General features: G+C 42.7%; 1 protein-coding gene across 5 annotated transcripts in view; it reads right to left on the minus strand.

Annotated features, from left to right (window-relative positions):
* The window catches only part of ablim2 (actin binding LIM protein family, member 2), a 111342-nt gene that overhangs the window by 75180 nt on the left and 9107 nt on the right, over window positions 1–27055 (minus strand). For 2 of the 5 annotated variants that reach the window (XM_034677039.1, XM_034677037.1), the window contains exon 1: window positions 6801–6989. The exons of the other annotated variants lie outside the window; for them this stretch is intronic. In XM_034677039.1, the coding sequence (XP_034532930.1) occupies window positions 6801–6816 (16 nt within the window). In that variant the 5' untranslated portion in view covers window positions 6817–6989. Of the gene's footprint in view, window positions 1–6800; window positions 6990–27055 lie in introns of those variants that run through there. 5 annotated transcript variants of the gene reach the window in all.

Below are 27055 nucleotides of genomic sequence, written 5' to 3' on the forward strand. Positions count from 1 at the left end.
GGAACCTTTAAGAAGGTCTCATAGCCTGGAGCATGACCCGAAGACAGCCAATGATAGCCATCGGTTCTGTAGCTTAAATTGGAATATGTTGAGTTCGACTAGACACATTTAAGAGGGACCTCATTGGGCCTTAATGGCTGCGAAAGTGGGTTTGTTTTGGAGGCCAAATCATCAATCCAGATGAATATGTATGAGAGAAATTGGTGAACCATTTAGGGAATGATCATGGGTACAAGGTGGGTCCCAAGTGGGCCAAATTCAACCCACATCCTCTCTGTTTTGGCCCCATTAAAGGCTCTTAATAATGTCAACTGTACTAACCAATGAGGGGCCTCTACAGACAGTGAGGACAAAATTAGCTGGGCCCAATATGGGTATGCAGTCTGGGCTGTCTAGTAGGAAAGAAAATACATCATGAGGTGGTTAAACAATACAAATCTTGCATCTGAATTTGAAGGAAAGTTCTTACGTTACTTCTGCTACTCTTGTTTGTATATTCCCTAAACAAAGAAATGTTATTTATAACATCCTCTCTTTGATTTGTGCAACTTCCATCAAGTCTTGTTCAATACATCTTCCTAGAGTTTCATATTCCTGACACAAAGTGAATCACAGCAGATTTCAGAGACAACATGCAACCTATTAAAGGCCTGTTGAAGTAAATTCAAGACTCTAAGGTATTTCAATGGCTGTGTTCACTTCCTCGCATGGTGTTACAGCCTGGATAATACACTTAACAACACATGGAGAGTGTTTAAGAGCCTGCTCACACCTGGCTTCACCTTTGTGTAGCCATTACTTCACCGTGCAAGAGTTTCCTGTCTGCCATCCCAACAGAAAACTCCCTCCATTATCTCACCCTCTCTGCATGCCAAGAAAAAGACACGAACTGAGCCTTTTAGCCAAGTTTACTGAATATGAGTCCTGTGTTACAGACTGCAGAGTCCACTACAACTTGGGAGGAATTATCAAACTTATTCAGGTACAGTGAAAGCTCCAATGATGACTTCTCCTGCTCTCCTTGAAGCTCTGACGTCCACCTGTGCAGTCACGCTTGCAACCTGACCCCAGCTGCATTTTATCTTTGACCCTGAGGTTAACTACTACAGAAAGCTGACCTACGACCTCTCCTGCAAATGACACCCGCACACCCTTGTAGGCTCTGTCCTTAAAAAGACGAGGGTATGTCTTCTAAACAGATGCATGTAGGGAATAAATTAAGTTTGGCGCTGCTGCTGCAACAACCACAACACCAGCATCCAGAGCAGCACTGAATTGTATCAGGTGTAATCTCAATAGTAGCATCTAGTGTGCTCCTGAGTGAATATGTTCTTTGTGTGGAAACTTATGATCCCTGCCATTCCTGCGACAGATTCCTGAGTGAATATTTCCTCCATGTGGACGGCAAACACTGCCTACAGATATGATCCCACGTGTTCCTGCAGCCGGCTCGACTGCAGCCTCAAGTTAAAAGCCTCTGAGATCCAATGAGTAAACATCATATGATCCCCTCTTGGTTTCAACTGTGCTGTGTCAAAACTCCAACAGGATCCTGCCAATTAACTTAAAGTGTGACTATGCAGTTTGTTTACGTAGTCTTCGTGTGTCTAGTCTTGGCTGTACATTTGGGCCCCGCTGCGCTCCGTTTTTTTGCAGCTTCATTGAGTGATTTCAGTGTAGAAAGGGTTAAGTTTAGATGAAATCGGTAGATGAACACAAGCAGAAAAAACAGAAAAGGGCAGAATAGGTAGCAGGACAGGGAGTGAGATAATTTCTGGAAAGATGGAGACTGAAATGGAAACATCCAAAGAAAAGGAAGGAGAGGTGCTGTGCGGCTCTGATCAATAGGCTGTCTGTGCAGAAGTGCTGTCTAATAGTAGAAGATCATGTGACCGTGGCAGAGACAGTGATGCAGCAGAAAATCATGGCCCAGCTGAGCGTGTGTGTGCGCGTGCTTGTGTGTGTATTAATGTAGGTGTGAAGGATGCTAATCTAATAACTGTGTCTGACCGGTGAGGCTGATTGTGAGGGAGAGAAGAGCAGAGAGACAGCGTTTGTGTGTGTGTGTGTGTGTGTGTGTGTGTGTGTGTGTGTGTGTGTGTGTGTGTGTGTGTGTGTGTGTGCATGTGTGTGTGTGTGTGTGTGTGTGTGTGTGTGTGTGTGTGTGTGTGTGTGTGTGTGTGTGTGTGTTTTGCAGGCCATTCACTTGGAGCCGGAGAGAAGCAGCATGACTCATGAATAGAGGCTCTGTGGAAATGATTGTGTCAGCTGTTTGGTGCAGAATCTCTGGCACAGGCCGAGCAGGGTTATCCCCTAGAGGAGAGAGGACGCTACAACAGCAACACACTGAGCATTTTTCAACATCAGCTCTGCCCTGAAGAGCACAAAGACACATTATACAGCCCCTAAGTGAGGACAGAGTGACCCCGGTTACTCAGACTGCTGATGATTCAGCCACTACAGGAGGAATAGTAAAAGGGTTATGTAATAGAAAGGCATTAAGTGCCATTAAAAATAGTATTGTTTTAAAGCAGCAGTACTCAGAGAGGTCAGATGATCATGAGAGATGCTGAAAGAGGGAGGAGGTGTTATACGTGTCTTTACAGCTCTCACAAACTTACTGCAGCACTTGGGTTAAAGACACAGTTTCCAAAGGGACTGATGAAGTGCATCATAACATATCGTATCATATTGTCTCAAATCGATTCTATGGTGATGATGTGATGTTTTTCTAGACAACTTATAGTTGGATATTGTACGGATTGCATATTGGTGTTGTAGAGTAAAGTGTTGTGTCGTGGTGTGGGATGTCTTGATGTAGCTTGTGGTATCTTTTTGATGCGTAGCGTGTCACAAATTTGCACTTGGTGTAGAAGCGTTGTATAACGTGTCGTGTTGTAGAATAACGTGTCGTGTGTGTGCACAGTATCTTGTTGTAGCGTGTTGAGTCGTATCGTAGTGCCGGATGTCTTGATGTAGCTAACGTGCCATAACGTTGCGGGTGATGTAGAAGCATTGTATAACGTGTCGTGTCGTAGCATAACGTGTCGGGTTGTTGCACTTAGTGTCGTTCCAGCGGGGTGTGGTTGCGTAACCTGTCAGTTGTTGGCCTAACAAGGAATGTTAAAGCGCGTGATGAAGTGTTATAGCGTAACGTGTTGTCAGGCGTGGTGCTGTGTCATAGCTTGTGGTATCTCTTCGTAGTGTAGCGTGTCATGACGTTTTGCGTGATGTAGAAGTGTTGCATAAAGTGTCGTAGCATAACGTGTCGGGTTGTTGCACTTGGTGTCGTTCAAGTGTGGTGTGGTTGTGTAACGTGTCATTGTGTTGGCCCCATGTCCTGTCGTTGCTTAACGTGCCACGGCAAAGTACCTGATGTGTGGTAGCATAACGTGTCGTCGGGCGCTGTGCCTTGTTGTAGCTTGTGGCAGCTTTTCGTAGCGTAACATGTTGTGTCATAGCGCATGGTGTAATAATCCAAAACAAATGGTATGTAAATTCTGTTATACTTTCCAAGCACAAGAAATCAGGGAGACAATATTTGCATCTAGTTGTTAAAGTGGAGCGACACAAAGTGATAGAGCAGATACTTCTCTCAGGAGCTGGTGGAGACCAAAAACTGAGCTTACAAGAGAGTAAATGTTCGACTTAAATACACCAGGTTGACTCAATCTGAATAACCTTAAAGTTAGCGTAGCTCTTTGTCTACTGGATGCGTCAAAGGCAACTTTTTAAGCTTACACTATGAGCCCTGCAAAAAGTCCTGTATCTATATCAACAGACAATTATAGAATAACAGTTATGAGTCAAACCTGGGTTCATGTTTCTACCATAGAAACCAAAAGCTCCAGACTTAAAGGGAACACCAAGGATCCAAATGTGGTGCATGAAAACAAACTGCTGCTTCAACATGTTTTATTCTGGTAAAGGATAAGGCTTCTATTATGTCTTGTTTTTCTTAGTATAGCCAAATCCTGTGAAAGACCCAAACAATATGAGTATCCTACCAACACGTACTGTGTGTATCCAAAGCCTGACGTATAAATATAACTCCATTGTTGCACAAAAGCTAAAATCACATCAGTCAGCTCTGCTGCATTTTAGTTAACATGCATGAAGTCACTAAAACCTGTAATGACTAAGGGGTTGAGGAACTTCCTGTCTTTTAAAAGAACCAGTGGATTTTGGGTGGAGTGCAGCGAGCAGGAAAGAGAGTAAGAGAGCGTGACAAGAAGGACTAAAGCAGCATTGGTTTTGGTCTTAGCGTGGGATTTCTTTTAAGTGACAAATAAACGGAGGGTTAAAGTTCATCTGAGGATACTTTGAAAGAATCCAGAAAATTTGGGTGATCATGCCGGTGATTTTAATGACTAAGACCTCATGATATTCAAATGTGAGCAGGGTTAGGGAGGTAAAGTGACACACGGATAGTTTGTTTACTGGCAGGTCCAGAATAGTGACGGGCGTCGCTGTGACTGCTGACAACACGCCAGGCATTACATCACACACTTAGGATACACCGTCCTTGGCTGAGACTGAGGCATGGCATAAAGTGGTGTGTGTGTTTGTGTATGTTTGTGAGAGTGTGCACGACTCTGTGGTCTCATAATAAATAACATACATTTAAAACACTTTCACTGTTGGTCTTAATTTAATTTAATCAAAGCAGGGCTGCGTATTGAAGAGTCAGGCCCTCATACGTGAACATATTTCTGTCCCATCCCTCAATGTACAGTATGTGTGTGTTAGCACGTGGCCCTTGTGTGTGTGTGTGTGTTGAATGTCCTCCCCACCAAACTTCAGGAGCTTCATCACATTGTGGCTCAGCGTACACGCCTACCTGCTACTCCGTACAAACACAGTAATGGCCCCACATTCAGACTCTGCCATTAACTTCCCACTGGATCGGCTTTAACAAGGCTGTACCGGACCAGACGCCAGAGACGAGAGGAAATACTTGTGGTGTGTTTATGAGGACAAACAGTGAGGCTACTTTTAACGAGGACGCAGTGGTGGAAACTCCGAAGGCTATATGAAGCCTGGTCGCTAACTCGCAGCAATGGTTTGCATCCTGAAGTCTGGAGTTAAAATCAGGAGTTGGGACGACTCTCATTGTTTACAAGTTTTTCAGGAAGTGGAATAAAAAAAAGGCCTCCTATTCTTGAAAATAAACCAATGATGAATGATGAAACACTGAATAAAGCCATTCAAAGATAAAACCTTTATTTTTCCAGCCATCTGTACAGAGGCTTTGGGGACTGTGTGCTGCTCTGATTAAATGAGGGGTATTGGCTTCATTATTGTGGCTTTGTTTGTCATTCAATAAAAAGTTTTTTAGTTTCAAACGACAGGTTGGACAACAAAAGTAATCTAAAGGCTGATCATTTGCACAGAGGGATTACTGAAACAGAATTTCTGCAGTGCTTTACGACAAAGTCTACAAATGAGACTATAAAAATAAGTTGGAACTGAACCAATCTGCATGTTTTTGCAGCCCTAACAGTATTCCTCCTGGTATACAGTATACCTCCTCTAAACGACAAACTGGATTTGTGTTTAAAGACAGTAAGAACACTGAATAGAACTCTTTCAAAATCGATTGGAGTTTGGGGGTTGTGTGCTGAGCTCTCACTCAGGAGAGTTTCATGTAAAATATCAAAAACTTAAATCATTAAGGACTGAGTTTATTCATCTCTCTATTTTCATCCCAAAATGTGTTGATTAGAAATTCCTTCCCTTAATTTTTGAACAAAAATGTGAAACATTTGCTGCTTCATAATTAAAGTTTTGACGATACATATGTTCTCTTTGAAAAGTCTCTAGGGGGGCGCCGTTGGCCAAGCGGTTTAATCATGTGCCCCCCATGTGCAGAGGCTAGCTGTCGACTCCCTGCTTCAACCATATGCTGCACATCTTCCCCCGCTCTCTGCACCTTGCATTTCCTGTCTGTCTTCAGCTGTCCAATCAAATAAAGGCAAAAAATACCCAAAAGTGCAACTTAAAAATAAACAACAAAATGACTAAGACTTCATTGCACAGTGAAAATAATTTGCAGATCAATAAACACAAGTTATTTGAAGCCCTAATAATATTCCTCCTGGTAGTAGTACCCTAAATACAATAAATGTATAATCAGATATGAAATAAAACAAATATGTCTCTCAGAGTGAAACACATTAAAATAAGTCAGCTTAGGAACATCAAAAGAACATTTGTTCAAACACGTAATCCCTAAACCAAAAGTAAACAACGATAGAAGATGCTAAAGCCCCGAAAGGTCACACAACCCTATTACACAACACCGAACACACTCAGTAAATCACTGTAGTCATATCATCGGGATTTCTCCTCAGCAACTGCTCCTCACCCCTCTGAACGCTGCCCAAATGGGCCAAGCTCCCGGCGTGAGGGAGGCAGGCAGGGGACCAACACAACACGGCTGTTGCCAGGGATGAAGCAGGCAGGCAGAACATGAACCTGCAGCCGTCAGCCTGCTTCCACACACGCGTGTTGTTGTCTCACCACATTCAAAGAGAAAGTGCTCTATGGCTCTGTTCTGTTACATAATAGGAGGCCTGTAGGTAAACTACAAAAACATGCTGTCAACACAAACACACTCCCTCTGTGTGAGCTGAACCTCTGAATGAGTTTATTACTTTAACTGAGGTATAATTAGAGCTACTTAAGATGTGGCTGAAATGACTAATGGTTACATCAAGCAAATCATTATCTACACCCTCTCTGCTCACAGGTGAACACACCACAAATAGCACAGCAAGGGTTACTACAGTTCATTTTACCTTTCTCCTCTGGCATGGTCACTCTGCTGATTTCCAAAAAGTGAAATAAATGTAAGTCCTTCAATAAAAGAGAGTAAAGAAAAAGTCTTCAGAGTCCTCTGACAGTGTTGCAACACATCCTCTGCACACTCTGTGTAATGATAGCAGTGAGCACAGAGTGAGCGCTCTGTCCGTCACTATCTCTGGAATGAGCTGTAGGTCAGATGACTCCCTATGTCTCTCTCTCTCTCTCCCCCTCTCTCTCTCTCTCTCTCTCTGAGGTATTGCAGCTATCTGTTATAAATAGAAGTGTGTTCAACTCAAAGAGAGCGACACCTCCTCCTGGTGATCTCTGGGCGTGTCCCGGTCTCTCTGGTCCTCCCAACACGCTCCACCTTGACAGCTCAGTGATAAACAAAGTGTTTCATTCAGCATACTCAGCTGCACCTGCTTTCTTAAACACTAGGGGGCGTGGTAGTTTGGTTCGTACACGTAACGGCAGCCAATGTTTTTTATTTACTTATCTCCACTTATTAATAATTCCAACAACAACACAAACAAATCAATATGAGTCAAAGTTAAAGAAAATCAAAGCCAGGAAAGAACTTCATCTACACGTTTCACCTTCTTTGAAAAAGTAACAGTGAATGTCCATTTTTAAAACGTGGTTCTCTCTTGTTCTGAAAACTGTGCCCCTTCCAACTACACAGTAAACACATCATTTCTAATGCTTGTTTGACTGAAAGTAGATCATTCAATGGAAGTATAGAAGAGTTATGCCTAAAACAAAGTTGAATTTTGAAGACATCAGGGGAATAAAAGGTGCATACATTACATATTTGTAGTCAATGACTTTTCAAGATAACTTATTGCTCACTAATCTTTAAATTTAAATAAACCATGGTGCTCAGTTGGAAAATGGTGGCTTTTCCACTCCAGGTCGGAGGAGAGTCTTTGCTCCAAGCGGAGGAGTTTAAATATCTCAGGTCTTGTTCAACAGTGAGCAGAAGAGGGAGTGCGAGATTGACAAGGTGAATCGGGGCAGCGTCTACAGTGACGCTGTACCGGTCTGTTGTGGTGTAGAGAGAGCTGAGCCAGCAAAGCTCTCAGTTTACAGGTCAGTCTACGTTCCAACCCTCACCTATGATCATGAGCTGTGGGTAGTGATCGAAAGAACAAGATCGCGAATACAAGCAACCAAAATTAGCTTTCTCTGCAGGGTGTCCGGGCTCAGCCTCAGAGATAGGATAAGGAGCTCAGACATCCTTGAGAGGCTCAAAGTAGAGCCACTGGCCACTGCTCCTTCACATCGAGAGGAGCCAGATGAGGTGGTTCGGGCATCTGGACAGAATGCCTCCCGGACGTCTGGGAGGAGGCCACAGGGAAGACCCAGGACATGCTGGCGAGATTATATCTCTCAGCTGGCCTGGGGACGCCTCGGAAAGGAGTGTCTGGGCTTCCCTACTGAGACTGCTGCCCCCGCGACCCAGATAAGCAGAGGAATATAGATAGATGGATGGATGGAAAATATAAGCAGTGAAAAGTAATGCATGATTCTATCAACAACTATAAACTCTCAGCTCCAAGACTTCGACTATTTCTGAAAAGTCTCCAGGTAGGTTTAATGCAGCGAGTCATCTTTATGATTCCCTGTAACTCATGGTTTAACTACCCAGTGAGCACTGAGCAGAGTTTCAATGTTGAGTATCTGCACATCTGAGACCTCCCTTCAAGTAGTATTTAGTTTTCAGCTGTGAAGCTTTGACTACGAAAGAAAAGCTATGAAACTAATAGACATTCAAAAAACATTGAACTATGAAAGAAAGACTAACAGGACTGTTTTGCAATGCACTGTAACGTAATCATTTTATCCCAAGCTCATACTGACAAGGCCAACTGCGCCTCTTTTCAACCACTGTGAAACATTTGCTGTTGTAGCCAGAGACATCTCTTGAATGTGCACTGTGTAGGTTCACTTGAAGACCAGCGTAGGGAAATGTAGTTCTGTTACTCAGCTATCAGCAGCCTACACAAAGTCCTCAACATTCGAATACTGCAACAAGCGCTAAAGAGCTTAGAGAAACGTTAATTAAAGTTTGTTTTATTGTTGTAAAGTTGTTCTTGTCTCTGAATGTGAACATTGAGATAATGAGAGCCAGAGCTGAATATGAATCGTGATTTTCTGCTGACTTTTCGGAGGTGACCTTCACTGAGGGACACACAGATCTGAGCTGGATGTGTGTTCACTCTCTGCAGAGTCACTGTCACTCGCCCAGCTCTAGCCTGAAGTCTTCCCTGTTAGACGATTGACCTTAATCATCACCATCTTCACTGTTCTTGTCTCCTCATGGAATATTTCCTGCTACAGAAATGTTACCAGGAGGCTTAAAGGAAACGGTCCAAGTAGAGTCAGGGTGAAACTTTGACCATTAGCATTTTTTCGTGCATGTAAAGGACAGCCATCTTTGTGCATGCATGCAGCTTTAAACTGAAACATGTGATCTATCTTCTCTCCACCTGCTACACCATCATGTGACACCTTACTCTTTCTCAGCTGCCAGTTTCATCGTGTTTCACTGAGAACACTGACTTATAACTGATCTTTAATAATCCTTTAACAGTGGACACTCCGCTGCCAAAGATCTCATCGCTCTTGTTGTGTCCTTGCGAATGCTGCACACTGGTCCAGCCTCCTCCATCAGTTCCATTGCTCTGTAGCCGTCACACATGAAGCACAGATGCATGCAGATCTCATGCGGCTCGTCTGACGTACGTTCATGGTGACTCCATATCGAGCTGCTGTGTGTTTGTTGGTATTTGGAGACCGGCATCATTGATCTGAGCAGATAACTGATCAATAATGAGGGAGCAGGAACTCTTAGCTGCAGTGATTTATCACCGTCTGTAACAAGCCAGCGCTGTGAGGACAGAGTGGGCACGCTGTGCATGAAGAGATGATCAGAATCATGTTTACGTGTCATTAAAGGGAATCAAAGTCTGCAAGTTTTCTCAGAGGTCATAGTTTTTGGACTTTTAGCTTTGGTTTTGAGAGATATGAAGCACTTGTAAATAATCCCAAGAGACGTCTAACAGTTAGGCAGGAGAGTTATTGATGGAGCAGTTTTTATGATGGCTTCACAGTCATTTCCTGAAGTATATCTAACGTGGCGTGACTTGACTTTCTAGCTAACAGCCGTGTGTTTCACGCTCTCCAACAGTCTTCACAGCCAAAGAGTGTAGCATATGATTGCGTGATGTGACAGAGCACGTTTGCACTCCAGAGACAAACAATGAGGTGATTCTTCTTCGGGTCACCTGAGGCTAACGGTAATGATGCTGGACCTTCACCATCAGCTTGGGCCTCAGTAAACAATGACCACTTCCGCCACGCTGAAGAGAGCGTGCAGATTCATTAGGAGCCGAGCCAAGCATTCAGGACATGACTGAACCAGGTGACCTGAGGGACGCTCTGCAGAGATACGGTTTTATGGAGGATCAGCGTAAATAGGACTGAAGTTAATGAGCATGCTTGGAGACACAACTTTGGTACATGTGATGACTATCTGAGCAGATATTCATGGTCCCAGAAGGATGTATTCAGGAAATCAGCCGGAAAGCATAACCTCTAGAAATATCCAATAAAATCATCGTCAGCACATTTCTCTGTATGAGTTCAATGTTTTACATCGGACAGATTGAGATGAAAGTTGGTACAGACATTCATGGTTCTCAGAGGATGAACCTGACTGACTGTAATGATCCTCTGACTCTTCATTTGGCGTGACAGGCAGGGTAAAGTTTTCACGTGTCATCAGAAGAATTTGAAATCGGTGCTTGATGTTTTGTTATAAAATTTGGATGTTCATGGTCTCCTCAGGATGAACCCGTATTACCTACACCAGGACTATTTAATTTAATCAGCATGAAGGCCACATAGGAGGATCACTGTGCGGTTCTGGGGCCAATCAAGCTATAAATAGCGTCTTCTTTCAAAGTATAATATCTATAGACACAGAGTATAACCAAATAAATTACTCATGGATTTCTTTCTTTTCATTTAAATTCTGCATCATAAACTTTAGATGTCTTGGTTTGTAGCTTGTTGAAGCAGGCACAGTTAATATTTTGGAATTCAGTTATATGACAGAATACATAACACTGTTTCCAGTGGATTATTTTCTATATCACAAAGTACATTGTAAATTGAAAGATGAATGAACCTCATTACAAAACACATCCATTGTACAAACATTGTTCAAGTTAAATTGTCTGAGGTCTCCAAAGCTCAAATAAAGAATGCACTTTGTCTAAACACTTGGACACAATCTCGGTCACTATGCAGAACGGGGATACCTGTATTTGTTTGGTTTTTGTGTGTACGAGCTGCTCCTCTGAGTGAAGAAAGTGGTGATGCTGACAGCTCATCTCCACAATCTGACACAAAGCAAGAGCAAACTGCACAGAGCTGTAGAACTGTGTGTGCACGTTACATGAGCTCTATAAGCTTTGTGAATTGGACCTTGAGACGGAGCAGATAGCGGGGGAGAGTGATGTATTATTTGGTGTTATTAGCCTCAACAGTCCATTCTCCACCAAATGTTCATGGTTCATTATGCAAATATATATTCCAATAGATGTCAATGGTTATTGAATAGTATTTTGGCTTGAAATGCCCATCCCTAGGTAATACCTGAAAAGAGGACGGCAGCGTTTCTGTTAAAGGGCCTCTAAAACATCAGTGTAGTGTGGACTCTTTATGTAAACAGTAAGTTTTCTTCATGTTTTCAGACGTAAACACAGTCGTACTGATGTAGCATGGATACATCTCTGAAGCATTGCTATGTAACCACTGTGGTCAAAATATGTCAGCTTTCATTGCTCCAGGATTGTCCCATAAACAAAGGATGTCACTTGAACCCTGTCAGATAGAGAACAGGCGTAGTGTGAGGTGCAATGAGAGGTGAATGTTATCTGCTCTGCCAGGCAAGACCAGCAGGAGCCTGCAGAGGAGGTTATTAAAAAATCACCAAAAATAGCAGACAGGATGTAGCAGAGCGGCGAGCAGAGGCCGAGCTGATCGTCAGCGAGCAGAAACACATTCAGGAGGGGACGGAGCGGAGAGCATGGCCTTGTTTCATCTCTGACACCGTCCCTGTCTTTCTCACAAGCTCTCAGTTCCTGTTTCCTTTTGTCTCTGTGTCATCTGAAGCTGTGACGGATCATCGCTGGAACACAAACCAAAGGAAGGGCTCAGAAAATGGTAGGAAGCTGCAGGGGAACAGCGTGCACAGTGGAGGACGCTGCCATGTGACTCAGCAGCAGGCACCACTTGTGTGTGTGTGTGTGTGTGTGTGTGTGTGCGTGTGTGTGTGTGTGTGACACAAGATCTGCATTGCAAATCATCTTACACCAGAGCTGCCAAGTGGCATCCACAACAGACCCAAACGTGGGACCAAAACAGATTCCTGCTGCCTCAATGGAGCCAGAATCATTAAGCCTCAACAGATTAAAAGCTGCTGTGGAGACATTTGAGACAATCAAAACACCAAAACTATAATAAAAGACACTTTGGGCTTCGGTCATGAGAATCTGTGCCGACTTTTTGCCGCTTTGTGAAAAGACACTACCCCTCTCATGAAAAGCAGTGACTCAGCTGCTTCTCCAGCCGACTGCAATCAATGACAATCTGGGTTTAGCTTTGCAATAATAAGGCAACAACCCTCCACGATGATCCAAAGAGGAGGAAGTTCTGCATGGCACTTAAACAAAAGTTGAAAAGCATAAGCGTCTGCCAGAGAACAAGCACAAAAACGCTGCACAGGAAAGCAACAGCTCAGCTTGTGGCGTCTTTTCCAAGTAAATCACAAAAAGGCTGAAAGACGGATATCTGCATGGGCGTCAAAAAGCATGAAACATCCTCACAGTCACAGGATGAACAAGATTCCCCTCCCTCTCCTTCTCTTCTTTAAACCTTCAGTGTGAAGGTTTGAGCAGATTTGTGCACACTGCAGGATTCTGTTGTCAGCGCTATCGGTCATCCTGCACATGCTTTATTCGCTTCCTAGAGAGGGATGGGGTGGAGAAGAGAGCAAGAGAGAGAAGGCGAGCATTTCCTCCAATCAGGTGCTCGCAATGATTTATCATCATGCAGCATTCTGACCTTTCTCCCACATTTCCAGGGTCACAAACGGTCAACAAGCCTGATTTTATAACTTTTGTGGAGCATCAATCAAACTTTACCTCACAGCTCATCTTCACTGACGTACCAATATAAACTCTCTCTCTAATTTCAGGACAGTGTGCATGACAGAGCTCATTAGAGGGCACTTGAATCATAAGAGGTATTTTAAATGAAAGTGAATCAGACTGCTGTTCTGAACAGAAAGAGGTTACTATTTTTGTAATAGCTCACAGTTTTTGTAAATCAGTAATCCTCTGTGTAGAGCTGGGAGATATTGAAAACGATGTTATCATGATAAAATATTTCATATCAGTCGACATCGATGATTATCACAAAAAATATCGGATCATTATTTCCTTTAAATTTAAAGGTAGATTTTTGCTCCTGAGTGAAAGTTGAAGACGGTCTGTGAGCTTGTATCTTGATTTAATTTTCTGATAAACTTCTTGAATCCATCATTTCTGACGGTGCTAACAGGAAGCAGGTCTTTAGTGTATGATGAGATTTTTGTGAAGTTTTAGTTAGTAGATTCTTTTTTTTCTCAGGTTGAGGTAATTTGCATAATCTGATTTACATTTACAACAAAGATAAATCAAATTATAGTCTGTGTATCTGTTTAGTAGAGTATTGTTTTGAGTTGTGCTCTCCTCTTTAAGGTTACTAAGGCTCATAAGCGCCCCCTCCCTTTCCAGTGGTTGAGGGGTGTAATTACAGGTTTATTTCTATTGATTTGATCGAGCATTTGTTACATTTGTTATATTTATTGAGAAAAATCATATCAGAATAATCATCGTTATGGAATTATCGCCCAGCCCTAGGTGAAACAGTCAGTTGTCCGTATAGTGTTTGTAGCGCTCATGACGGCGTCTGCCACTACGGCGTGGGGTCAGCGCAGAAGTGTAAACCAGGCTTTAATCCTTCATTCCTCTAAACAAATAACAACAAATAAATAAAAGACTTGAAGTGAAATAATCACGCATAACGATGGAAAAAGTGCCAACAATTTACACCGGCAAAGATTTATAGTCCAGTCAAGTCTCATCCCCTCCAGTCCTGATGATGTGGTAACATTTCAGTTAGGAGTCAAACCGAGATAAGGAGGTGTTGCTTCAGACTTAAAGACAAACTACATGAAAACATTGAAACATGTTTTCTCTCTCAGACAGCTGACGGAGATAAAAAAGGATCGTGTCCTTAATCAGGACGTAGTGGACGCCTCATCGGGCGTTATCTCAGCAGTCTGTAAATCTGTAGATAACGTGCATATCTCAGTTCTGCTGATAACAAAGTCATTAGTGTGGACTGAGGACTGCCAAACACTACCTGATGGAGCAATCACAGATCTATCTAGAAAGACCTGGATCACCTGGAGATCTGAGACATGTGGGTGAGACCCTTCAGATGATCAGATAAGTGAAGACAGATAATCTTAACCTCTGTATCTGAAGTGATAAATGAAGATAAAGAAGAAGAAGTGCTTTCCTAATGTTTGGGTTTATAAATACCGCCCACCTCTCTCAAAGTTTCCTCCAGTTATCACCAATCAGGTCACGTCTGCACCCAAGTCTTAATCAATCCCCTCCTCTGGACTCTAATAACCTGGGCTCATTATACGCCAGGTTAATGCATGACCAGCCTGCAGCTCTCAAGAGACGCAGGGTCCCATAAAGAGCTTCACTTCAAAGGCTCAGAGTAGCGTATCAGTACTGGGAACACTGGTGGGCTGGGTAATGGATAACTGGTTCCAAAAGCCTGCAGAGGGATCACAGAGGCAGAGAGGAGGGTCTCTATCTCTGCCTCTGAGGGACTCTGCAATGCACCATCGACCCCAATCCCAAGTCCAAGTGCTGCTTGTAAAGCCGAGTTAAAAGCAGACATTAGGCGACGGGTAGGCGTGTGAGTGTGAGTGTGAGTGTGTGTGTGTGTGTGTGTGTGTGTGTGTGTGTGTTTGTGTGTGTCTGTGTAAAAAAGAAGCTTGACTTAAACATTTCATTCTGTTCCCAATCCCCCCTTCCTGATTGGCCAGAGGAGCAGTTCCATTACAGACGGAGCAGCGCCCAGCTTCCTGACCTGTCAGCTCGGTCAGGCTTGAGTTGCCTCGGTTTACAGATATTCTAGGACAGACATGAACTGCAGCTTTGGAGAGTCTGAACATGCATCTCTGTGTTTGTTCATTGTGTCCAGAAGACACACGAGCTGCAGTCTGGTGCACTACAGTTCTGCAAAGACAACTATTACCTCGACCTTTAACTTTTCACACTCCGGGAGTTCTTGTACAAGTTTTAAAAATGTAGCCGCACAGCAAACAAACCTTCAGGCCTCCAGTTAGGAGTATCAGCGTTATCAGGTGATTCTGAAAAACTACATTTAATCTCCTTGGCTCCAAATCTGCATCCAAACAACCCGTGCCACGCAGCTCTGCACAGAAATCTCTATTCATAATTTTCATGTGACATCACACTTTTGGAGCCGCCCCCCTGGAGGGCAAGAAAGTCTTCTTCCTACTGCCTGACAGTTGTTGTTCAATTATATGATGGGGAGACAAGCCCGGGTTCTGCTTTTTCAGAATCCCATCTGTGAAAGAAAATCTTGGAAGGAGGAGATGTGGGTTGATTATATTAGACACTCTGCTGTCCCTGGTAAGGGAACAAAACAAGGATCAAAAACCACACGTCTTTGAGCTTTCAACATTTCATTAACGGTGAGTTGACGTAAACACAGAGTATTTTAATTCACGTTTGTTTAGTCGAGGTTGTTCTGATATGGTCGAAGTGCGTGGACCGATGTTAACAACTCCAGCACTAACTTGTTGACACCGCTAGCTTAGTAATAACGTCTCTGTTTTCACAGCCGGACACTTTTACCCTGACAGTCTGGTGATAAAGTGGTCTGAGGTAAGGGGAGGAGAAGGTTCATATTCAGTGTCAGGGCTTGACAGTGAACTTCAGGAAAGGAGAGACGGTTTTACACATCTGTATGAATGATATCAGTCACCTTTAATCTGATGAGGAAGAATTTCTCACCCTACAACTCAAACTGCAGCATTACTGACCTGACCTGATCAAAACACATTTATATGTATGTACTTTTATAGGCTTTCATCCTGGTTGTGATCTAAAGGGAAGGATTCTTGTTTAGAAAAATGTAAACATCACCAACAGGAAGTTCTGGTGATATAAACTATGAATAAGTTTCATGTTTTTTAGGCCAGAGATGGAAACATAACAAACCCAGGCTGTGAAATCATGCTCATGACCTTCACTGTCTCCATTTCTAAGATTACATCTGTACCTGCAGAGTGGTTCACCGGTCTGTCTGAGTGTGTGGATCGATGTGTGTGTCCATGTGAGGCAGAGAGGGAGAGTGGGTGCACCCATATATCAGTGATGTTTAGCTCTGCTGCTCCGGAGATCAAATACACAGAGCACAAATTAAACAGTGCAGCGGTGTGACTCCGGTGTTTGTGGTGTCTGAGTGTGTTTGTGGGTGAAAACATGAGGGAACGCCCTCCAGATTATACGTCTGACTTGACAGGAGATATCACACACACACACACACACACACACACACATCACACACTCCCAAGCTTTCATCTTAGAGAGGAGGAGGATAAATGAGGCTGTAACCAAGGGGAACCAGTGAAGAGGGGATGAATGGACGAGTGCCAGAAAGAAGGATGGAAATCAGCTTGTTACAGTAGCTGTAGTATGACCTGGAATGACTCTTCCTTCCCCTTCCTTACTTTCCTTCTTCCTTCTCTTCTTCTCATCAGTTCAAATGAAAATAAACTTTATCATCATGAGCCTACAGCGTATAACTGAGATCTAAAGCTGAGTTAAAGTTTGTTTTATTATCTGATGAGAGAACATGCTTCTGAGAACAAAGACAAACTTCTTTGTGTTTCCGGTGTAGCCAGCATTTTACGAGAAACGACCTCCAGACGAGACTTCCTTTTCCCTTTTCCCTGTTCTTCATTGTTTACAGTCCAATCAGCAACTTGAGGAGCGACAATATGTTCGAATACAACATTGTGAGTATTTAATCTTTCAGATAAAGTCATCTCTCAGTTTCAGTCAGGATCGCTCTCTTCAAAATGCATTCAACAAGCTATCTATCTAAGTTATATTTCCACATGCCTACATGGAGTGCCAAAGCATGAGGCGGGCAGAGCACACCTCCACTCTCTTTCATAGCATGCAGAGCATCAGCAAAGACCCCAGGATACAGAACAGAGCGAGCATCAGTGAATTTAAATGTGACACTGGTAAAATCAGACAGCAGAAAGGAGGAGCTGGGGGGGGAGGAGAGGAAGCGGTTTGCAGGATGAAGCAGTTTAAAGCTATGCCAACTTATTGCATCCCCCAGAGGACTGCCCATTCATCTGTTTCTGGTGAGTCTCAGTTTAGAGTCTCAGTTTCAGTTTAGCATCAAAACAATGTAAACATTAGCTTCGGTTAGCACAGGGGTGTAAAACATACGGCCCGCGGGCCAAAACCGGCCCGCCAGAGGTTCCAATCCGGCCCACAGGATGACTTTTGAAATTACAGAGAAGACATTGACTGCAATTCTTCAATAAATGTAACTTGTATTTCAAATTTGTCCTACAGGGGGGGCACCTGAATGGCACTCCGGGACTTTTTTTTCTCGAAGTGAGGAAAAAGAATATTTGCAGTTGGCATAATCCGGTGGAAAATCATAGACTTTTTGGACCGGCTGGGGGGTCCATAAAGGTCTAGTATAATCTATCTGTTCTTTTGCAGTAAACATTACACTCTGTGTCAGGTGAATGGGTAACCTGTGTGTTTGGTGTGTTTACAGCAGGTTTCAGGGCTTAAAGAATATAATATATGGCCCTATATGAGACTCATCATGGCGAGAAATACAACAACTGTTTTTGTAAAAAGATAGTTCATGAAATATAAACATTTTCAGAATGTACTTGTACATTTTTTTGCAAACAAAGGGAAACATTTAGAGTTTTTGTTATTTATAGGTTATTATGTTAATATTTTACAGGTCCGGCCCACTTGAGATCAAATTGGGCTGAATGTGGCCCCTGAACTGAAATGAGATTGACACCCCTGGGTTAGCATGCTAAATCAGCAGGCAACGGACATTTTCGTATTGGATCCTGTACGGCAATATTATCAACGAGCGGAGCAGGTGAGAGAAACTTTAGGTAAGCGATCTCTACAAAGAAACTTAAACGATGAGCGGTGGTGATGATGACATTTGCTTCGTTTATTTTTAAAGGTGTGTGAACCACAGAGCTCAGAGAAGAAGGAGAGCTGAATGAGGACAGCTTCATGTTAAATCCATCGCAACAGGCAGAGAAGAATCCATCACTATGGAACGATAACTGATGAGGAATCCCTGGGACTATTTTAAAACGGTACACATTCATCATTTTAAATCAATGAAATAATCTTAAATCAAAGTTTTTTACCAACATGTTTATATTTAAGTTTGTAGCTGGGTGATAAGCGGGATAATGTGTGGTTAGCAGGTAGCTATGGAAAATAGAACCCCTTCTTACAGAGCTTACTTAAAGCTCTGTGAGGAACTTTCACTTTGAGTTAAAGACTGTGACAGACTCTGCTCTGACTACGTAAAAAGACATATTTTGCAGATTTTGTGCACATTGTGTTGATTTTCAGTCTGTGACTTCTCCCTGAATAAGAAAAAACTCATTACAATTTCTTGCCAAGTGATGATTCCAGCCTGTGTATCAAAATGAGAACATGTTGCAGGACTCTTGGCAAAACACAGACCTAAATAAAGAAAAAATCCTGTTCATGCCGTATCAGGACAGTATTTAAATTCCAGTCATATCAAACAGCTGGAAGCATTTTAGCTCAATTTTTCAATGCTTCTCTGGCCTCCATTTCTACATCCCATGGCACTGGTGTGGGTGTACACACACGCCCCTCTGAATGTGATCATGCATGCATAAATATAGGGGCACCATACAGTTATGCAGCATGTCATTAAGCATGCAATATGAGAGGAAAATCAATACAAGAGAAACAAAACAACCAAAACCTATTTCTGTTTCATCTCTTACATAGAAAAATTCTAAAATATCATCCCTTCATCCTCCTCTGGTCCTCACAAATACACACAAACGCTGAGCGTGGAGCGTCCCACAAAGAAGCAGCAGCTCACTAAAGCTCATGTTGGTGCTCAGGATTAGTGATCCTCAGGGAAGCACAACATGAAGCAAATCTGCGTCTTCGCAACATCTTCCTCCAGTCTTAAGCAGAGCGTTAACAAAGAAGAGAGACTGATGTGACCCACATTTAGGTTCCTGCTTAAACCTCCTTAAACACACGGCGCACAGAGCGATTTGGGTGTGTTAATCTGGTTAATTGGTTCATTTACGCTGGGGATGCGTGGAGGCTGCAAGAGACTCAAGGAATGAACATGAAAGAGAAGAGGAAAGAAAAGGTAAGAAGGAGAGGAAATTAGGAAAGAAAATTAGGAGGAGAGAAGTCGATTATTTCAGTAACGCTGCTGAAGAAAGAGGCCGAGAGAGGAGCGGCACACAGAGGAAAATCCTTTATTAAAAGCTTTTCTTCATCCAGTGAATGCAGGCAGAGCAACAGACGACAATCCACTCTGCAGGAATGATCGATCACTGCACACACACACGTGCACACACACACACACACACACAGGATCAGGAGAGAGTGAGTTGATGAATTATTCACAGAAGCTGATCGATCTCTCTCCTTCTCCCCACATAGCAGGAATCTGATCCAGGTCTTAAGTGCACAGTTAGCCTTCAGGCTAGCTGCAAAAATCCCCATGATGCACTTGAAACAAGTCCCAAAACACTGACCCGGGGTTTGTGTACAACAGTCCCGGTGAACACCATTACTTCAGGACTGTACCTATACTTCATCACAGAAGAAAATAACTTCACGCAACTCTGTCTGATGACATTCACAGAAATGGTGGACTCCAGTTTCACTCAAACACATTACGTTATTATGTAACTGAGAGGGTCTGTTGTTCTGGTTGTCTTCTTCCAATCTATTGAGATCAATCTCTTGGTGGGGAGAGACACAGATCTCTGTTACCTGATCACTCTCATAGACTTGTGTTTTGGGGGTTAAAGCCCATGATCCACTGTAACATCTTAAGTTTCATTTTTAATGCAGGGATTTAATTACACCAGAAGATCACCTCTTGTAAATTGCAGCTGAGAGCGCCCACTTTTATTTACGGTGAAATACTGAGAGGAGCTTCAGCGTCTGTCAGATCAAACACGCTCTCTCATGTTTTAAGTTCATTCAGCACTGAGAGGAAGAGAATAGATTCATTTGATCTATCAGTGAAGGGAGCACTGTTAGTTATTTATAAATATGTCAAATGAGGAGCGCAGTGAACTGAATAAATCATTGTTTCTGTACGTCTGTGCGTATGTGAGAGTCTGCAGAGTAAATTCTGTATGAAGATTTATCTGGGTCTCATTTTGAGAAGACGACTAAATTCATACCCAACCCTCTAGAACAGTTACTGTACAGTACAGCTGACACCAGAGGAAACAGAGGAGACGGAGAGTCAGGACAAAATCAAGACAAATAACTGAATTAAAAAGGAGAAGCAGAAAAAATGCTGAGGGTTTCATACAGAGACAACAAAAAACACCACGAGGGAGTTTCTCTGAGAAGAGTGATGGTCTTGGTGAGTTTGTGCCAAAGAAGGACCGAGGATGTTTTGCATCCAGTAGAGTGTGGTTATCAGAGTCTCGTCCACGCAGTCACCCGCACAAACATCCATGATGTAGGTGATCGTCTGATGAGGGCTAATTGAGGTCAACTTAACATCCTCGTTTGTGAGTGATTAGTCCTGAGCCCCTGATGAATGTCCCTGATTCTCTACGTTTCTAAACACAATGTTATAGTTTTCAATAATTTTATGATTTTCGTTTACAGCCCTTAACGAGACGTACATTTTGTTATTGTAACCTCAATGTAGTTTGTTTCTAAAGAGCTCCACATGTCTGGAAAAAAAAAATTAGACCCCATATTGGAAATGCTGAACTCAACCTAACGTCTGTCGAGTTGGTGTGAGGTGAAGAAGCGGGCCTTTAGCCTCCTCACTAACAGCTACAGTGTTCCAAACAATTCAGCCATGCCCTTATTTGGGCAAAATTATATTAAATACTACTACTAAATACTATTAAAGGCTCCTGCAGTGCTGTGTGCACCGGATCATCAGAGTAGAGGAGGAACTGTGAGAGGAAACGTAACAAACACAAACACAAGAGTCATTGAACTTTCCATAACCATGAGTGTCTGCTTCAAACCCACACAAGATGTCAAACCCACAGGTCCACCAGCCGACCCCCTCTGCACTAGACTTCTGCTCCTAATGCTCCATGTCAGCACCTGCTGCAGGGCGTACTCTGAAACGCCTTTAAAAGTCTTCCAGTTAGATCCATATAGTATCAATATTTACGGTAGAGCTGCAGTGTACCACAGAGACTCTTTGTGTTGCCTCTTCTCCACAATCAGGAACTCAGAGAGCTGAAACAGTGAAGTGTGCAGAAACAGTTCATGTCGGAAGTGTTTTTGACTTGTACAGGATAGGGATGGGCATTTCAAGCCAAAATACTATTCGATAATCATTGACATTTATTGGACGATTATTGGAATAATTCCTTCCCCTACACAAACACACACAGACCTGTCCTATTGTACTTTTAAAATGAGAAAATATTTGCAGTAACTCTTCGATTTTTACTAAGTGAACGAATATTCAAATATTCGAAAATCATCAATCTGCTGTCAGCCCTGCAACGAACGATTGCTGCATCAAAAGCAAATGTCTACAGTAACATGCAAACAAATGCTGCTTTTCAACTGTGCAGTTAACTCTCTCAGCATGGCTGGATCTTCATATGTTCCAGAGCCAACATAGAGACAGGAAATGGAATTCCAAACCACTGATGAAAGCAGAGACAAACATCGTCCCACACACAGCCAGGATAAATGACTTTATAATAATGATATATATATTTAAGAATCACATGAGCAGCTCTCTCCGGTTGATGAAACTACACGTTGCAGATTTAATGAGCATGCTGCAGCTGCTTGAACGCAGCCTGTAACATCACTCTGTATATTACACTGACTGTAAAATGCATGGCTGACCTCAATGGCTGCCGTCACACCTAAATGTCACACACTCAGTATGTCCAACACCGAAGACTCAATTAATGCTCCGTGCAGCAGGCAGGAGCTGAGAGACGTCCAGGAGGGACTGAATAAAGCATGACTGAGTGGATACACAGAGACACTTCTTTAGAGAGATCGGGAGCGCCTGAGGGTGCTCATTTCTCTCTGAATGGATGTTTCATATCTCCGTTAGAGACTGTTGTAACTCAATTACAAAAAAGTCCTCTTTACCCTTTTGATTTAGGCGGTGCCAGAAGTTTACCTTATTACACATTAAAAGACATCCTGAAACCCTAAATATGCACTTTTCTCTCCTTTGACTCCAGAAATTAAGTCCATTAATAAAGGGTCATTCCAGTGTTTTTGTATATGGTGGATTCTGAATGACTGTTAGATGAAGCAACAAGTTTTGGAATCACTTCAGTGAACTTTACTTCAGCATGCAGCTGCAAACCTGGCTGCAACAAAATCCTTGGACGCCATCTCGCCACGTCGTAGTAAGTATAGTACATTAGAAAGGCATTTTTTTTAACAGGTTGTTATTTAAAGTAACCGACATCTCAATAATAGAATTAAGAACATTTATTAACCTGAAGCAGCCTCTTCAAAGATTCCAAACTCCATAAACAGAGCTAGTCATTCTGCCTTGGAGGACACAGAAGCTATAGTCGTCCTGAAAGAAGGGTTTGTTCATGTTTTTTGTGTTACTGTGGTGATTTCAAAACAGTTATTCTAGGTCTGATGATTGTTTGACTAAAAGCATGAAAAGCTGTCAGGTCAAGGCTGGGGCAGACCTTCTTTGATATTCTGGGAGGAAATGTAACTCTTATTTTGGTTGAGTCTGATTGAAGAGATGATTTTTGGCACTAAAAAGCTGCAACATCTCTCTTCAAACCATCAATCAATCAATCTTCATTCATATAGCATCAAATCCCAACACGTTATCTGAAGACTCTTTCCAAACAGAGAAGGGTAGACCCTACTTTATGTTCTATTATTAACAAAGAGCCAACATCAAGACAGGATAAGATCCAGCCCCATCTTTAGACTTGGACTTTAGACTGTATTGTCCCCTTGGGAAATTCTTCTCCACAGTTCCTCCTGTGTTCCACAGACATAGACATCACAAAAAGAACACGAAATACACTTCAAGCAAACACCAATATTCAAAAAAACCAAGTCTGCACTCTAAACTGTTCAGCGAGGCCTTTTGTTCAGGGCAGCTATAGCAGCAGGGATCAGGCTTTTCCAGAGGCGAGCCCTTCTACACCTCCACCTGTACCTGCAACCTGATGGGAGTGGGATGAGATATGTGTTCAGCGGATGAGTTATGCCCTGTTCTATTGAGGTTGCAATCTAGTGATGGCGGAGACTGATTATTTTAGAAGCAGTGGTGATCTTACAGACAGGACTTATCTTAATCCACCATGAGCAGAGCACTTTGCAGCATTTAGCAAGAGACAGTGACAAGGACAAACTTCCTTTAACAGGCAAAAACCTCCAGCAGGACCAGACTCATGTTAGTTACACATCTGCTGAGACCTCCTTCATCGTTGAGGTTTCTCACTGAATGGATCCTGATTTTAAAGTTGTCACAAACTCAGAAAAACAATCTTGAGGCAGTAGTTTGGTTTAGCAGTTAAATTACACGCTTCATCAACAAAAGCAGTCCTTGAAAGTTTAATTTGACCCTCAACTCTTTGGCACACATCATCCCCTGCTCTCTCTTTTCACATATTACTATTATGGCAACAATCCTACCCTCTCATAAAAGCCATAGAAGGCCCAAAGATGAACAAAAAATAATAATAATCTTTGCATGTTGCAGAAAAAGCAGCAGTAATTTACACACCTTCCTGAGGATCTAGTTGCAGCCATGATAGCCTATTTTGTGGCTGCAGGCTGAATAAATCCAAGCAATTCCAAAACTTTTGGTACCAACTTAAATTAAGACCCCAACAGAAGTAAAAGTAGAGTCCAGATTTAAAAGACCAGATTTAAACTACTTTAAAGATGTTCCTTTTTTTAGTCAGAAACAATGTGAGCATGTGCAGTTTGTCTTCAACCTGAGGAGAGATTTTAACTTGAGACGTGCAGCATGCATGCAGTGTTTAGTCTGAATATAACCATTTGAACATGCACAAATCTGTTCAGCTGGATTAATGTCTGTTTTTATTTATTTCATTTACTCTGATCAAATTGGACCTACAATCTGTACAACAAACAAACTCTTGTTTCTGCTGTTCTCCCTCATTAAGCCGCAGACTCAGCAGAACATGTTCCTGCAAAATCTATAAACAGGGAGAGTGCAGGAGGTCTTTCACATCACACCAACAACTCTGTGTTTTCAGCCTTTCAACCATCGAGATGTTGAACAACCCAGAGTTTTTTTAAAGTCTCATTTAAGTAAGTTTTATTTTGCTTTGCTTCCACCATGTTTCTGTCCTCTCCATTACTGTCCTCCTCCTTGTAAGGAAAGCGTCACGAGGTTGCAGACGTGCAGTGGGAATGATAGGAACAAAAGTTTGCACGGATACTCATGCAACTAACAAAATCATGTAGAATGCTTCAATCCTCTTTTGAAACTTCCTTTACTTGTTTCAGATCAGACCAGTTTCTTCTGACTGAGGTGTTTTCTTGCAGCATTTTTACTCTGATCAGTCTGTCACTCTGATAACTACTCATCCATGTAAACACGGCTGGCGTCCCATGACAGCAGGTTTTAAACCATGCATAGAGTGAAACCCTCCATGTATAGGTACGTAAACTGTATTTTATAATGACAAGTTTAAACATTGATTCTTGAGCTGTGATGCGACTGAACTTTTCGGTGCGTGCAGTCATGGAGGACAAACAAAATGCCATTCTTCTCCCCATCAAAGGCTTGTGTAGAATAGCAGGCAGCAGGGAAATGTCACGAGCCCACACCACATTGTCAGCTTAATTACTGCTGTGTGTGTGCGTGTGTTTGTGTATACAGTGTGTGTGTGTGTGTGTGTGTGTGTGTGTTTGTCTGTGCAGCCCCAGTGCAGAGGCTTAGCACTGGTGAGATCAGCCAGTATTTATCCCAGTAAGAGGAGCTGTGGTGTCAGCCTGACTGCAGCCTGGATCTGCCCGACACTCGTCTGTTCTGTGATTTCACTCTGCAGCAACAGCAGCAGTGAGGGCACGACTGAGCCAGCCAGAGGAGCTGAGAAGCACTTTATATCATTAAGTCAAGAGAACACAGAGTCAAGAGTTTATGAAAGTTTGATAACAAGTGGTCCCTCTGTTCTCGAGGAAGAGACGTAACTTCAGGAAAGAAGCGACGAAGAACTGCTGAACAAAAATCTATCAGGAATCTTCAACTACATATTATTAATATGATAGTTAGACTAAATATTGGGCTGCTTTGAGTCAGTCATAGGTTTGTATTTGTGTTTATGTTTCTGCATAAAATAACTGTGCAAAAAACACGTGTGATACAGAAAGTGGCGTCAAAGACAGTTCATCCAGCAAAACCTACTCCAAAATCCACTCAGCACTTTCTGCAGCACACACAGAGCATCACGGCGTCAAAGCGTCAATATGAAACACTGTACCTTATTGTCCTAAATATGAAATCTGTCCTGAGCCTCTTTGACATTGCTTCAACATGAGGCTGATACACCCATGTTATGCCTCGCTGTAAATGTAAATGTCACAGAGATGCGATGACAGATCGAAGTTGTCTTACAGCTAAGCCGGCACCAGAGGAAGTACAGAGTGGACACAGAGCTGAATGGCATCCCTGTAGAACACTCGATGTGTGTGCATTTGAGATTATATGTACATGAAGCTCATGATACTGTATGTGTTTGCTTGTTAAACATCCGTAACACTTAGTAAGTACACACACAGATGTTACAGTGCAGGGTTCAGTGTTAAAGATCAAAGGCGGAGTGGCGACGTGGTTTCGCTCCGGCGCTGCAGCAGAAAATGGGAAAAGGGGTAACTGAAACCACATCTCACAAATATTGCATGCTGCACACATTTTAAAATCAATACAATCATGTTTTTGTTTTTTGATAAAGCTTATAGTTAGAGCTGGATCAGGCTTGGACCAGCTCTTAGTTATGCTGCTATAGGCTTAGAACTAACACACTGGCTGCCTGTCTCTTACTGTAACTCTTCCTGTCCCATTAAAGTTCCTAACCATAGACCTTTCTGGAGTCCCTGAGCTCCCTTGTCTCGTAGGTTCCTCTCGATCTCGACCTGCTGCTGTGGACCTGCCAGACTCCAGCTGCTACAACTACTACTATCCATCTCACCACTATCATCTCTCTCTCTTCATCTCCCTCTATCCCTCTCTCCAACACGGTCTCAGCAGATCTGTGTCTAACATGAGTCTGGTCCTGCTGGAGGTTTCTGCCTGTTAAAGGAAGTTTGTCCTTGCCACTGTAACTTGCTAAATGCTGCAAAGTGCTCTGCTCATGGTGGATTAAGATGAGATCAGACTGGATCTAATCCTGTCTTGATGTTGTGTCTTTGTTAATAATTATAATACATTATTAGGGATAATGTGTAGTGAATACATGTTTAGGCTAATCAGAAGCTCAGTAAGGTGATCATGACCCCGATGTGTCCTCATGTTCTGTAACATGCAAATTCACGCAGACTAACCAGCATTTAACCTTTCTCTCTTCCACTTTAACAAACACTTTGTGCAAACTGCCTGAGTAAACACACACATCCTCATACCTGACACAGAGCACACAGTCTCACACACACACACACACACACACACACACACACACACACACACACACACACACACACACACACACACACCCTGGAGGCACACACATTTCAGTACACACTCCTGCACTCTGCTGCATCTGCACATGGGACGTGTGACACATAATTTAGAACCAGAGGGAACCAGCCCGACA

The sequence above is a fragment of the Notolabrus celidotus genome, chromosome 23 (genome assembly GCF_009762535.1).
Source record: "Notolabrus celidotus isolate fNotCel1 chromosome 23, fNotCel1.pri, whole genome shotgun sequence".
NCBI lineage: Eukaryota > Metazoa > Chordata > Actinopteri > Labriformes > Labridae > Notolabrus > Notolabrus celidotus.